The sequence below is a fragment of the Phaenicophaeus curvirostris genome, chromosome 11 (genome assembly GCF_032191515.1).
Source record: "Phaenicophaeus curvirostris isolate KB17595 chromosome 11, BPBGC_Pcur_1.0, whole genome shotgun sequence".
Lineage (NCBI taxonomy): Eukaryota > Metazoa > Chordata > Aves > Cuculiformes > Cuculidae > Phaenicophaeus > Phaenicophaeus curvirostris.
Genome location: NC_091402.1, coordinates 1955592 through 1968900, shown reverse-complemented (window position 1 = coordinate 1968900; position 13309 = coordinate 1955592). Strand labels below are relative to the sequence as shown.

Sequence of the window (13309 nt, the reverse complement as noted above, 5' to 3'; positions counted from 1 at the left end):
TGCTCTCTATAACCACCTGAAAGGAGGTTGTGGAGAGGAGGGAGCTGGGCTCTTCTCCCAAGTGACAGGGGACAGGACAAGAGGGAATGGCCTCAAGCTCCGCCAGGGGAGGTTTAGGCTGGACATTAGGAAAAATTTTTTTATGGAAAGGGTCATTGGGCCCTGGCAGAGGCTGCCCAGGGAGGGGGTTGAGTCCCCTTCCCTGCAGGTGTTTAAGGGACGGGTGGACGAGGTGCTGAGGGACATGGTTTAGTGTTTGATAGGAATGGTTGGACTCAATGACCCAGTGGGTCTCTTCCAACCTGGTGATTCTATGATTCTATGAGATTCAGTAACATATCTAAACCCACCTGCGCTTTCATCGCCCTCGCTGATGGGCAGGAGAAGCTGAGGTGGGAAGGAAATAGTGAACAACGGCATCAAAATAAGATTTATTATTTAGAACGGAGATTTGGAAGAGACAAACATGGCAGGTAACAACGAAACAATATGCCAGGCTCCAGCTGTGAGAAAGGATGGTACTGAAAGGCTTATGGGCAAAGAGAAATTCCTGTTTCTCTGCTATCAGAACCAAGGGCGAAAAGGTCAGAACATTGTGGTCTGGAACTAAGGGAGAAGCAACTGAGGTCCTTGGCTGCATAGCACAGCAGCGGAGGGCTGGAAGGGTTTGGGGCCCAAACATATCTGCAAGAGCAGGCTTTCCCAGTGCTAAACCCCATCTTTCTAAAAAAAAACCATTGAGTAGTCCTTTATAATAAATGACTACTCATGAGATTATTGCTACAAACTACTTTGTACATCACCTCAGCCCAGGAGACAGCTGAAACCCATCGCCAATGAATCAAGACAAAGAAATCTCCCACTACATAATTTCAGCTCGTTGAAGGCACTTTAAAGTCTTTTAAAAATTGCTCCAATTGCCGACTTCTCTGTAGAAGGATTTGTCTTACATTTAAAATTAGAAGCGACTCAAGAACTGTATTTAACTCTGGCAAGAGAACACGGCCAGTCTATAAGAAAAAGAAAGAGGTAAAAAGGGAAGTGACAAGTATAAACTTACTCTCCAATGAAGTCCTTTAGGTTTCTTTGCTTGATTTAAGCAGATTTAAAAGAGAGTATTATCTTTATAAAAGAACTGTGAGAAATTTATATGGAATTGGAACTTATCTGCCTTGTACTGGAATCGGAACACACCTGCCTAACTTATCTTTTGGAAAATTACGAAACCAAAAGTATTTGAAGGAGTGCCGCCTCCTCCTCCTCCCTCTTCTCCAGCCACTGCTCACAGGAACCTGGCTCACAACAGAAGGGAATATTTGGAACAAAATCCTTTCCCCCAAAATAATTCTCCTTTATTACTTTTTTTCATAACATTTTTGTATTTCCAGCTATAAATAAAAAAAAATTATTAGAAAGAAGTTACAAAATTGCTTCAAATGGATCAGAACGGCACAGAATTTCTCACATAGGATAAATCACTTCCCATCTTCCTCTTCCTCCTCCTTAGCCGCAGCGGGGCCTCGCGCTTGGCACTGTAGCTGTGGGGGCCACGTGTCAGTCGCTGACGATCTCATTTTCAGAATCTACAAAAAAAAATATCCATATATGGATTTCACATACAGGGAACACTGGTCCGGGTTGCCCAGAGCAGTGGTGGCTGCCCCATCCCTGGAGGTGTTCAAGGCCAGGTTGGATGGGGCTTTGATCCATCTGACCTAGTGGGAGGTGTCCCTGCCCACGGCAGGGGGTTGGAACTGGATGGGCTTTGAGGTCCCTTCCAGCCCAAACTATTCTATGAAACCCAACCAAAACCCAACAGGGCCATGTGAGATCATGGGCCCGGAGCACATGGAAGATGCTTCTGCCAGCACATGCAGGCCACCTCACACATTTTGAGTACCGGAGGGCAACAGAAACCAAAATGCTCTGTTTAACACATCGCCCATGTTGTACTGACAGCTCGGAAGCACAAACATGTTTATGTTGGTGGCAGAACATCAGCACCTTGTGGAGTCATAATGGAGACCCAGCTCCTGCAGGGGAAGAGCTTGTCTCCTAGAAGGCAGGATTAGCAAAACCCAGCAAAGACACTCAGTGCTTGCCTCAGTTCTGGGGGCTCTGTTGCTGAGTAAGGAGGGGAGAAGGGATGTGGCTGCAGGAGGCTGCTGGGGCAAGTTGTGGGCATGGGCTTTCCTGTCATGGCCCATGCTCACCTCCCTTGTTTGATGGCAACGGAGCCAGCCTAGGATCCTCCTCCCACCTGGGAAGCAGAAATGCCCTACTCCATGCTAGCAGAACACAGGGCAGGGATGGGATCCACCAGCCTCCCCCTCGCTTCGCAGACGGTCAGCTGGACACCAAGGGGTACAGAGGCACCGAGGGTTTGCAATGACAGCACCAGAACACGCAGTGAGGGCACCGAGAGCACAGCACAAGGCTGAAGCAGCAGCAACACAGGGTGCCACCACCTGTCCCACGCATCCCGCAGCATGTGCCTCACCAGGATATATTGGCTGTGCTGGTGACATGCACCAAAGCTCTTCACTCTACAGCAGGGAAACATGCACACTGTTATTGGGGCTGCAAGCATATATGGGTTTTATATAGCAGGCAGTTTGCTGAATGCTGAACCAGAAGAAACACCACAAGCCTTTTAGAGCAACTGGGAGGAAAAAGGACATCAGGGAAAAGCGCACCATGCAAGCAGATGTTAACTGTGTTTGGCATAGCTCCTGGCAGGTCTTCATGTGTTAGGCTTTGCTTTTATTAAATGCAGTCCCACTTTCCTCCCTTCCATATTTCTTGGTCTGCTTGCACACAGGAAGAATCACTTTCAGGAAGAATCACTTTCAAGAATCAAGAAGCCCTTGATCCAGTGGGAGGTGTCCCTGGCCATGGCAGGAGTGGGAGTGGATGGGCTTTGAGGTCCCTTCCAACCCAACCTATTCCATGGTTCTGTGATTCTATGATCTTGTAGGTACCAACTAACAGTGAGAATAATGTAAGATATAGTCTATCAGGCCTGATAAACCAAACCTGAATGCTGAGGAAGTTTTTGCCTTATTTACAAAGTAATTAAAAAACCCAGCAAAATACTTCTTTGGGCATTTTATGTCATACCCATTTGAGAAGTAGTGGCAGCTGGTTATTTCTCCTTAAATTTCATAGAAATCCACTGGATCAGGTTGCTCCAAGCCCCATGCAACCTGGCCTTGAACACCTCCAGGGATGTGGCAGCCACCACTGCTCTGGGCAGCCTGGGCTGGGGACTCTTAGGTACTTACTCTTACTTTGCCTTTTTGGCATATTTCTTAGATTTTTACAAAGTTTCAGTCCTGAATGTCTCAGATAAAACTACGATAGACACAAAAAGTCCCCAGAGCAGTGGCTCAAGAGGCTCTCACTGCATCCACCACTTCACTTGAAGATCCTTGAGAGCAGTGGTGTCATAGCTGCACTCAGTCATGCCTCAATAATGAAAGGCATCTGCTCCTTTCCAGTGGGAAAAAAAACTATCCTAACTTTTCCTTCTGCCTCGTTAATAAGTGAATCCAACAGTACACTCAATTTATGTCACGAATCCATCCAGTGGATCCATCTAGTTTGCATGTAAGGCCGAAAGCTTGAATTACGCAGCCTCTAAGCTTTTTATATGAAAGTTATTTCAAGGGAGAAGTTTTATAGTCAAACACAGATCCAAGCATATACAGCAGCAAACTTGATAGCCCACTACAAGCATCACTCTAGGAAAAAAATCAGAAAGGATCACAGAATTTGTAAGAGTTGCTGCCTCCTGGTACAAGCTTGACTTTCAGGTGAATCAGTTACAAGTAATCTATTTACTGACTAAAATCAGCACGACGGTGCATCCACGTCATTCTGAGCAGGAAATTCTTTTATAATGCAGAACTTGTAACCTGGCAGCTCCTAAAATCCATTTCATTTTGCTGCACGTCTGGAGCTTATCTGCATTAATAGAAGAACCAGCAGGGTCAGGGCTGGAACATCACCTTCCCACTGCATCTGCAGGGACAGCTCCACAAACAGACCTCCCTGAAGACGCAACTATCACGCCAGCCAAATGTCACCACCGTGGGTGAGTCACAACACAATTCCCATCTGATCCACAGCTCATTTCAGCAGTAGAGAGCCAGGAAAACAATTTTACGAGGGTCCTTCAGAAGAAATACCACGAGGATCAGCGCATTAGCTTGCCCAAATACCCAGCTGATGCTCAGCCTGAAGCACCAGGCAACCACAGCCCAGCACCACAAATCAAAGAAGTTCCTCAAGGATTCAGTCAATAAGAAGTAATCATAGCAAGAAATTCCATGCAGTTATGGGTTTGCTGTTTTATAAATTCAATCACATAGCAAGATATTAATCTGTGATAACAGAAAGCACATAAATTCCCTGCTCATATATTCTGCAAAGAGGCCTTTGCCTACGTGCAGCTCCCCAGCACTGCTGTCCTCCATGGTGACCACCGGGGACTGAGAAGGGCAGATGAGGAATGACAGAACACAAGAAAACTTACTGAGGTATCAAACATAGTCATGACCGATTTCATTTGCGACTGCTGTCTCCAAGCCAACACTTCGAGGATCATCTATTGAAAACTCAGGCGGGGGCTAGTTGGCAGCAAGACAGAAAACAAGGTAGGTTTCTACCATATTAGCTAACATCTGAGACATTAGTCTTTCTCAGAAAGGCTTGAGCCCTTTGTTTAATATGGGGAGGGACAGGGAAAGCAATATTGAGGTCAATTCTTTTCAGAAAGGAGACTTCTGAATATAACTCTCCAAAGCCAGAGTCCAAAGAATGTGGAAGGATAGATGTTCTTCCTAGTCTAACGTGAACAATATTGACATGGACCCACCAAGCGCTAAGTCCAGGGGGCTTGTTTGGCAAAATTCTGAATGTTCTCAGAATTGAAAATAGTGCACTGAGACCACAAAGAAAAAAGTGTGAAGGGAAAGAGCAATTGCTGATGAAGCCAAGTTAAACCAACGACTTATTCAAATGCATTAGGGATTTCCTTCCACAAATACCAAATGGCAAAACCTATAACTCGATTAAGAAATTCATTGCAGAAATACTGCCGTTTAGCACAAGAGCGCCCTATTCCTGAACAGGCAACTCTCTGTAGGAGCAGAGACCGCAACATGTGGCCTGTGCAGTCCCTCATCTTCTCTTTGATAGCAGTCAATGTCCAATACGTCAGAGAAAACTACAGAAGTACAGAGCAAAAAAGGAGGCCTTTGGAGATAGGTGTAACGGAGATATTTAAAAGATGGGTAGGCACACCCTGGAGGAATTTAAATGGTGGGTAGATGAGGTCTCAGAGATATGGCTTAGTAGAGCGCAGGTATGGTTGGACTTGATGACCTCAAAGGTCTTTTCCAATGAAGTAATTCTATAATTCTGATACTGTGATCACAATAGTGAAGTAATATTTTATCTTTAAAGCTGTGGAATGAAGACTAGAGTTGAACATGCAAATAAAATTACAAGGGATGATTTTACATCGTTCTTTTGAATGAAATCTGTATCAGGGAGGTTGAACTGCAATTTGTGCAAGAGCCTTAAACTGCTCAAATGTTTCTCCCTGTCATCTCCTGCTCCCCCCTTGCAACCCCGTGGTACATTAGAAGTGTCGTGGGCCCCTGAAGTACAAGAAAGACATTGAGGGGCTGGAGAACATCTAGAGAAGGGGAACGGAGCTGGGAAAGGGTCTGGGAGCGGCTGAGGGACCTGGGGCTGTTCAGCCTGGAGAAGAGGAGGCTGAGGGGAGACCTCATCACTCTCTTCAGCTCCCGGCAAGGAGGTTGCGGTGAGGTGGATGCTAGTCAGATTAAAAACTGAGGAATCTGCAAATGCCCCCATTGAAACCTTCTCTCTAAAGCTGGAAATCTGTACTGACTTCACATGCATCCTTGCAGACCAGTGCTGGCAACATCAGGAGAAGGCAGAGCTACAGGACACATTTGCAGGCCTGCAGCTGGCAAGGTGAGGAATCCTACCCTGTGGCTTTGACCATTGCTTGCTACACATCAACGCAATAGTCAGAGTCAGGAATACAATTCGTTCAGCTCTAGGATCTGTAGGGAAATACCTTTTTGCATCCAGCCCTGCCACCTCTGATGATGCAGCATGGACCCCTCAGTTCCCTCTTGCTCCTTTGCTCACTTATTCCTCAGAATTTTTCCTGTTTATTTAATCTCATATTATTTGCTCAATTGCCACTGAGGCTCAAAGCACGCTTTGATATGATTGGCACGATGCAGGGTAACAAAACAGAGCTTGAAGTTGAGAGCTGGAAGAATTGCAGCCAAGACGGCCATCAGAAAACTAAAACTATGAATATAGAAATGCAAATATCAACCTCAGAATCATTTTTTGGCCCCAACAGCAGTGAAAGATGCAATAGGCAGGCATACACCCACTAGAGATTTGGAAGCCTCGCTCGCACAGCCCGCCCGCCCTGCCTGTTGCCAGCTCTGCCTGGGCGCACAGCTCATGCAACGCAGCCGCCGGCGTGAGAGGCTCCCAGCGAGCTGCAGCACTGATCGCAGCCGTTCAGACGTATGCAGCACACACAGCAAAGCCGCACGAGTCGATGCACAGGCACACAGAAGCAGGAGTATCAAACCTCTTCCTGCACCTCCTTTCCTAAGTTCTCCTGCAGCTACACCAATGACAGTGACCGCCAAGAGGGTGCTCGCATCGGCACCGAAGTTCCTATCTTCACTTGCTTACATTTAAATGATGCCACCATCAAGTGAAAAAGGCTTCCTTAGTGCTTTTCAGTGTTGGAGAGACACAGTCCAAGTGCCTCTTGCACCACCAACCCATCTCCAGCATCTTCACACGTACCACTGGCAATACTGATGATTCCCTTACTTCAGGTAACCCATTTGATGTTTCAGTCTGCTTTGCAGCAGGCGCAACACCAGGAATACTGCAGCGGGCAGGGGATTTCAAGCCACATAACCTGTGAGATGGCACTGCACAACTTGTGGAGCACTGTTTCACGTCTACAGCTGCCAAGAGGTGGGACGAGTCAGTTATGAGCAGAACCTGAGGAACAGTGGAGGCATCACATCTGCTCCTTCTACACAAACCAAGGGATAAGAGTCTGGAAAATAAAGGTAGAGTTATCCAGAATAGCTGGGAATTGACACAAGTCTATGTTTTAGAAAAACACTGGGTTTTTCACACAATTTTCAAGCACAAAATGTTTATTTTTCTTCTTTTTGATCTATACAATTTCTCGGGGGCTTTAGTGCCACTGACTTTGTCAGTATACAAGGGACGGACTATACAACAGGCAACAGCAACAGAAACTGTAAGAGTCAGTGCAAGCCGAAAGAAAACGGGTGTGAGAACAGACTTTTTCATGTTTGCTCATGAAGCATACAGACATGAATCTAAAAAACCCAAACAAATTAAAAGATACATCTTACAGAGAACAGAAATCTCTTACTACAGTAAGTATTTTGCCCAGGCAGAAGACTCTGCATAATTGTCTATAAAATTCAATTCTAACTGAATTGATGGAATAATATATTCAAAGGGTACAAACCAAATAATTTAGACAGATATAATGCTCAAAGTACAATAGAACTATACAATTCACAGCTTGGCAGCACAAGGCATCTCTGCCCTTCAGCAGACGGCATAGAATGTCATCGCAGTAGAGATACAGAGCAAGGCGCCTTCAGATGCGACCCGTGCCTAGCGCTTTCTCTTGAGAGGAGACTTACCATGAGCAGCCCAGGGTTAGTGGTTATCTCGTGCCTTTAGACTGCGAGGTGCGGATGGAGATACTACGCACGGCAAAAGAGGCAAAAAACAACTTTCAAACAGGAGACAGGTGTCCATGCCACCTGAATTAAACTGAATTAAACCAAAAAACAACCCCAAATCAAACAAGAGAAACCCAAATTTTCCAACAAAAGGTGCTGTGACTCCACAAGTGAATATGAAAAAGAACAGCTTTGCATTTTTATTCTGTTGTAGCATGAATGCTGCCGGCACGTCAGTGGCAAAACACTGTTCTGAGCCTCGGCGGGCAAACCAAAGCCAGAGAACATGAGTGCTGTACTTACACGGTTCTTACAGCAACCTGGAGACGTCTGCTCCGACAGTCAGGGCTTCAGTTAGATTTTTTTCACTTCTGAAACATGCATGAATTTGTAATTTAATTAAATTATAAAAGCCCAGTAGAGGAAAGAAAACGTAATCCAATTGGCTGCTGATCCGGAAGTGTTTGCCTGTCTGTTAGAGAAATAAGTTGCTGGCGACAACAACTTGACCAAAGACGGGGGAAGAGGACGAACTGCACTGCCCGAAGCTATCGCCTGCGCTTATATACAACTGACTCGGCTCACTCTGTAAATGCCTCTATTTTAGAATGTGCACTTCATTACTCCTTGTACAAACACCAACAATTTTTTGATCAGCATCTCAGACAAACCTCATCTCACAATTATTAGTATTTTAAAAGCTTCAGAAATGAAAATTCAACCCATGAATGATGACAAAAGCATTTACAGCAGAATGAAACCGATGACGAATGTTGACTGTAAACATTCGAGATCTTTGCAAATAAAAAGAACTCCAACTCACAACCGGATTGTAAATAAAGCACACCTTTCAAATAATTGTACATCTCTTTCCAGCTGGAACTGAAAAGCTGAAATTCAAGGCACTGAACTCCTGCAGGGGTTAGTACAATTTTCCAGTCATCAATTCAAGTACATTGACTTTAAGGACCGCAAGTGTGAAACATCCGAACGCAACAGAATAAAGTGTCTTCGGCGATGAAATACAAGCAAATATTGCCAGGACAGACAGGCTATCTCTCGTGAAACCATTTCACAGTGATTGCTGATGCAGGGTATGGCTGTGTGTGTACCCGGACCCCCGTCTCCTCCGACGCGGGTAGCATCTACCGATCACTCCAGCGACGGCGCCAACGTCATCGTCCCCTATGGCGCGGCGCTACGTCATGTGTAGGCGTGGGCCCGGCGCCTCGGCCGCAGGTCGCTGCAGCGGCGCTGGGTACAGCCGCAAGCAGCCTTTGCCGAGCGGCGAGAACCGTGCCACGCTCGGCCCTCTGGCAACGCCGGGCTGCGCAACCGGCCTCGACCACTGCACGCCGTAAAGAGGCGCAGGGAAAACTCCTCCGTACTGACAGAAAGGCATCACGTACGGCGTCACTGTGCCAGAGAGGGCAGGCCCCGGCAGAGGCACTGGCAGGGACGGCGGCGCTCCAGGAGCTAACGCAGCAGGCATGGGGCAAGACATGGGAACAACGCACTTTTTCCCCAATCCCGTTCTTACTGCATTAACCTACAAAAAGAGAAATACAAAAAGCATCGCTATTGAGCTCCTCTCTACCTGCCTGAGAGACACGCGTGTCTTTGATCCCGTCTCGCCTAGTCTCCTCCTAAACAAACCGTCTGGCATCCAGCTGGATAAACACACGATATTTCAAACAGGAGAGAGGTGTCCATGCCATCTGAATTAAATTGAATTAAACCATTGGGTGAGCAATGAGCTGAGCGGTTGGGCTCGAAGGATCCCAGGAAATGGGGTCACATCAGGCTGGTGACCAGTCTCTAGCTGGGTTCTGCAGGGATCCACCCTCATGCTCTTTAACATCCTCAAAATGACCTGGATGCAGGACTTGAAGGTTTAATAACCAAGTTTGCAGATGACATGAAACTGAGGGGAGCTGTTGACGTTCTTGAGGACACAGAAGCCCTGCAAAGGGTTCTGGGCAAATCAGAGAGCTGGGCAATCACGAGCCATTTGAAGTCTCGCAAAGGCAAGTGCTGGATTTTGCCCCTGGACAGGGCAGCCCTGGCTGTGGGCACAGAGTCGGGGGAGAGGCTGGAGAGCAGCCCTGGGGAAGGGTCTGGGGGTTCTGGTCAAGGGCGAGTTGAACACAAGCCAGCAGTGCCCTGGCAGCCAAGAGGGCAACCGTGTCCTGGGGTGCATCCAGCATGGCATCGCCAGCCCAGAGATGGAGGGGATTGTCCCCCTCTGCTCCACACTGATCCAGCCCCACCTTGAGCACTGGGGGCAGTTCTGGGCACCACAGGATAAAAAGGATCTGAAGCTACTGGAGAGACTCCAGAGAAAGATGTGCCAGGGGAGGGTTAGGTTAGACTTTAGGAAAAGGTTCTTCCCCCAGAGGATGGTGGAGCACTGGAACAGCTCCCAGGGAAGCAGTCACGGCCCCAAGCCGTTGACCTCAGCCCCATGGTGTGGATGTTGGGGTGTCCTGTGCAGGGACAGGAGTTGGACTCGATGATCCTTGGGGATCAATATTCCAACTCAGAATATTCCATGATTCTGTGATTCTCTATCTGTGCTAGGACCACAGTGGCTGCTCCCCGCAGCATCACAGCCCCAGCTATGGGCAGCATCCCCGCCCCTCTCCTGGCAGCCGGCAGGGATGGGTTTTCTTTTTCTGTTTTTGTTGTTTGTGGGGGCTTTTCCCCCTTTTCTTTTTAGTTTGTTTGTTCTTAAAGACAAAAACACAATTATTAGCAAAGTTGATATGGGGAGGAGGGGAAAGCTGTCTGAATATCATGTTACTGTTCCAGGAGGCAGGAAACATTGCTGAACAGGGAAGAACTGAATGCCACAAAAAGCCATGAAAACCTTCAAATGTCCAAAGTCACCCACGTATTTCTTATATTGGGTTCTATGCATCAAAGTAAATAAATAGAACCAAATGCAGAATTAACCCGAATCTCGTATTCTTGCAGCCATCTAAGCCAAATCTCATATTTTTACAGCCATGTAACCCAAATCTTCTATTTTTACAGCCATCTAAGCAAAATCTCCAGTTCTTACAGCCATCTAACCCACATCTCTTGCAGCCATCCTCAGAGCAGGTTTTAAAATCTCTTACACACATTTCTGTAAAAAGGTATGTGGGCTGTTTGGCCTCATTGAACTAAGGGTAGTGAAGAATGGCAGCACGCGATTTTCCTCGGCAGTTAAATACCCAGCGTCGGTGGCAGCTGAGATCGGGCAAGGTAAAGCAGCAAGCACCCAGCAGGAGCTTCTCCCACCTTGGGGGCTACGGGAATCAATTCCAGCTATTTTCCTAAAATTCTATTCACATCCACTTCAATGATTCAGGTTTTGTGTGCAAGGGGCAGTGAAAGTGCTCTCCCAAGTGATGGCAGAGCTTCCCAAATGATCCATACGCTCCATCACGCGCACTGCCATGGAAACAACCGTTACCCAGGATGCTGCCCGATCTCTCTGTGCACTGGGTTTGCAGCATTGCATTACGCTTTTAATTTCACCAAAGTTACAACTCCCTGCTGTCGTCCCCACCAAGCCAGCCCAGCTTAATTTAAAAAGGGCATTTTCTGAGTCTGGGAATCTCCCAGTTATCTGATGTCTCAAAATACATTGATAACATGGATATGAGGGTGGAATTGCAGCAGAAAAAATTAATAAGTGCAAGCAATTCTGCCCCTGTATTAGGTGCTGGTGAATCCTGAGTTCAGTTTTGGGTCCCTCACTAGGAGTAAGATATTGAGGGTCTGCAGTGCATCTGGAGAAGGACAACAGAGCTGGGGCAGAGTCTGGAGAACAAGTCTCAAGAGGAGAGGTTGAGGGACCTGGGGCTGCTTAGTCTGGAGGAGGCTGAGGGGAGACCTCATCGCTCTCGGCAGCTCCTGGAAAGGAGATCGTGGTGAGATGGGTGCTGGGCTCTTCTCCCATGTAACAAGGGATGGGATGAGAGGAAATGGCCAGGGGACATTTAGGCTGGATATCAGGGAATACTTCTGTACTGCCAGAGTGGAGAAGCACTGGCAGAGGCTGCCCACAGCAGTGGTGGGGTCTCCATCTGTGGAAGGGTTCAAACAATGTGTAGATGTGGCACTTTTGGACACAGTTTAGCAGGGACAGTGATGTTAGGCTGACGGTTGGACTGGATGACCTTAGAGGTCTTTTCCAACCTTAACCACTCAATGATTCTATAAGACTGTGCGGAATGCTTCCTTTGTGTTTCTGATTTTAGCATCTCTTCCCCATTAAAAGTACAATTGGCACTCCGGGATTTCCCACTTTGGGGTATTAGTTTGTACTCCAAAGCAAAGTTTAGAAAAACAGAGAAATATCTTAAATCCTCCTTTGCTTCACTGTCTCCAGTTCTACTCTAAACTTGAATCTGATGATGAGCATCAAACTAAGAGAAAGAGCTGCCTCTGGATAATGAATTTAACATCACTAATGTATAAAAATCCACCAAAATGAAGAGCAGAAACCAAAGAACAGAGGAAATGAGATCGTAGCTTCAAGGCCCAAAGACTTCTGACCAGGTCAGATGGGGCTTTGAGCAACCTGATCCAGTCAGAGGTGACCCTGCCTTTGGCAGGGGGTTGGAACTGGATGGGTTTTGATATCCCTTCCCACTCAAACCATTCCATGACTCTATAATTATTAGATACACGTTTTAACATTCTTAAAATGACGGTTTCCACCAAACAAACTGTGAGTGGGTAACAACGGATGCCTGTAAATGCACCAACAGATTGTACATTAGCATTGAAAGTGGCCCGGTTTAAAAATTCTAATAATTATTAGCTTATTTTCAGTTCCTTTACAATGGTTAGAAACTCACCTCTACCTGATTTGTGCTTTTTGACTTTTATATCACTTAGTGAAGCACCAGCTGTATTTAAGGCTATGTACGTACAACCAGAACAAAATTACATCATGCTCCGAACGCCACCGTTACACACACTTATCAAAACTTGTTCAAGTCATGACAAATGCACGTTAATGATCTAAGGTTGCTTCCTCTACCTTTGTCACATACTTCAAGAGAGAAAATCACACACTTTAAGACGCCGCAATGCATCTAAGCTCCAGCATCTTGCCCTAGGTAGAAATCCCTTAGTTAAAGAAATTTGTTTCTATCATGTTTTAACTAGCTGTGTTGACTCAACACTGACAGAAGTCGAAACAATCCATGTGGGGAGGGAGTCAGTAAGGCCTTCTACAGACAGCTGGAAGCAGCCTCATGACCACAGGCCCTGGTTCTCACGAGGGATTTCAACCACCCTGATATTTCCTGGAAAGACAACACAGCCAGGCTGTGTCCAAGAGATTCCTGCAGAGCATGGATGGAGAGGAGGAAACCTCATCATGCTCTACAGCTTCCTCACAAGGGAAGGAGGTGCCGAGCTCTTCTCTCTGGTGAAGAATGACAGGACTCGAGGGAAGTGTTAGGTTGGACATTAGGAGACGGTTCTTCCCCCAGAGGGTG

The 13309-nt window shown here is 46.7% G+C and overlaps 1 protein-coding gene across 9 annotated transcripts in view; it reads right to left on the bottom strand.

Moving 5' to 3' along the window:
* Positions 1-412: 412 nt before the first annotated feature.
* WNK2 (WNK lysine deficient protein kinase 2) overlaps positions 413-13309 on the bottom strand; it is a 136250-nt gene continuing 123353 nt past the window's right edge. For 7 of the 9 annotated variants that reach the window (XM_069865633.1, XM_069865637.1, XM_069865638.1 and 4 more), the window contains one exon: positions 6979-9357. In XM_069865633.1, coding sequence (XP_069721734.1) covers positions 9007-9357 — 351 coding nt within the window. In that variant the 3' untranslated portion in view covers positions 6979-9006. Of the gene's footprint in view, positions 1584-6978; positions 9358-9496; positions 9527-13309 lie in introns of those variants that run through there. The other 2 variants (XM_069865640.1, XM_069865642.1) reach the window with 2 other exon arrangements.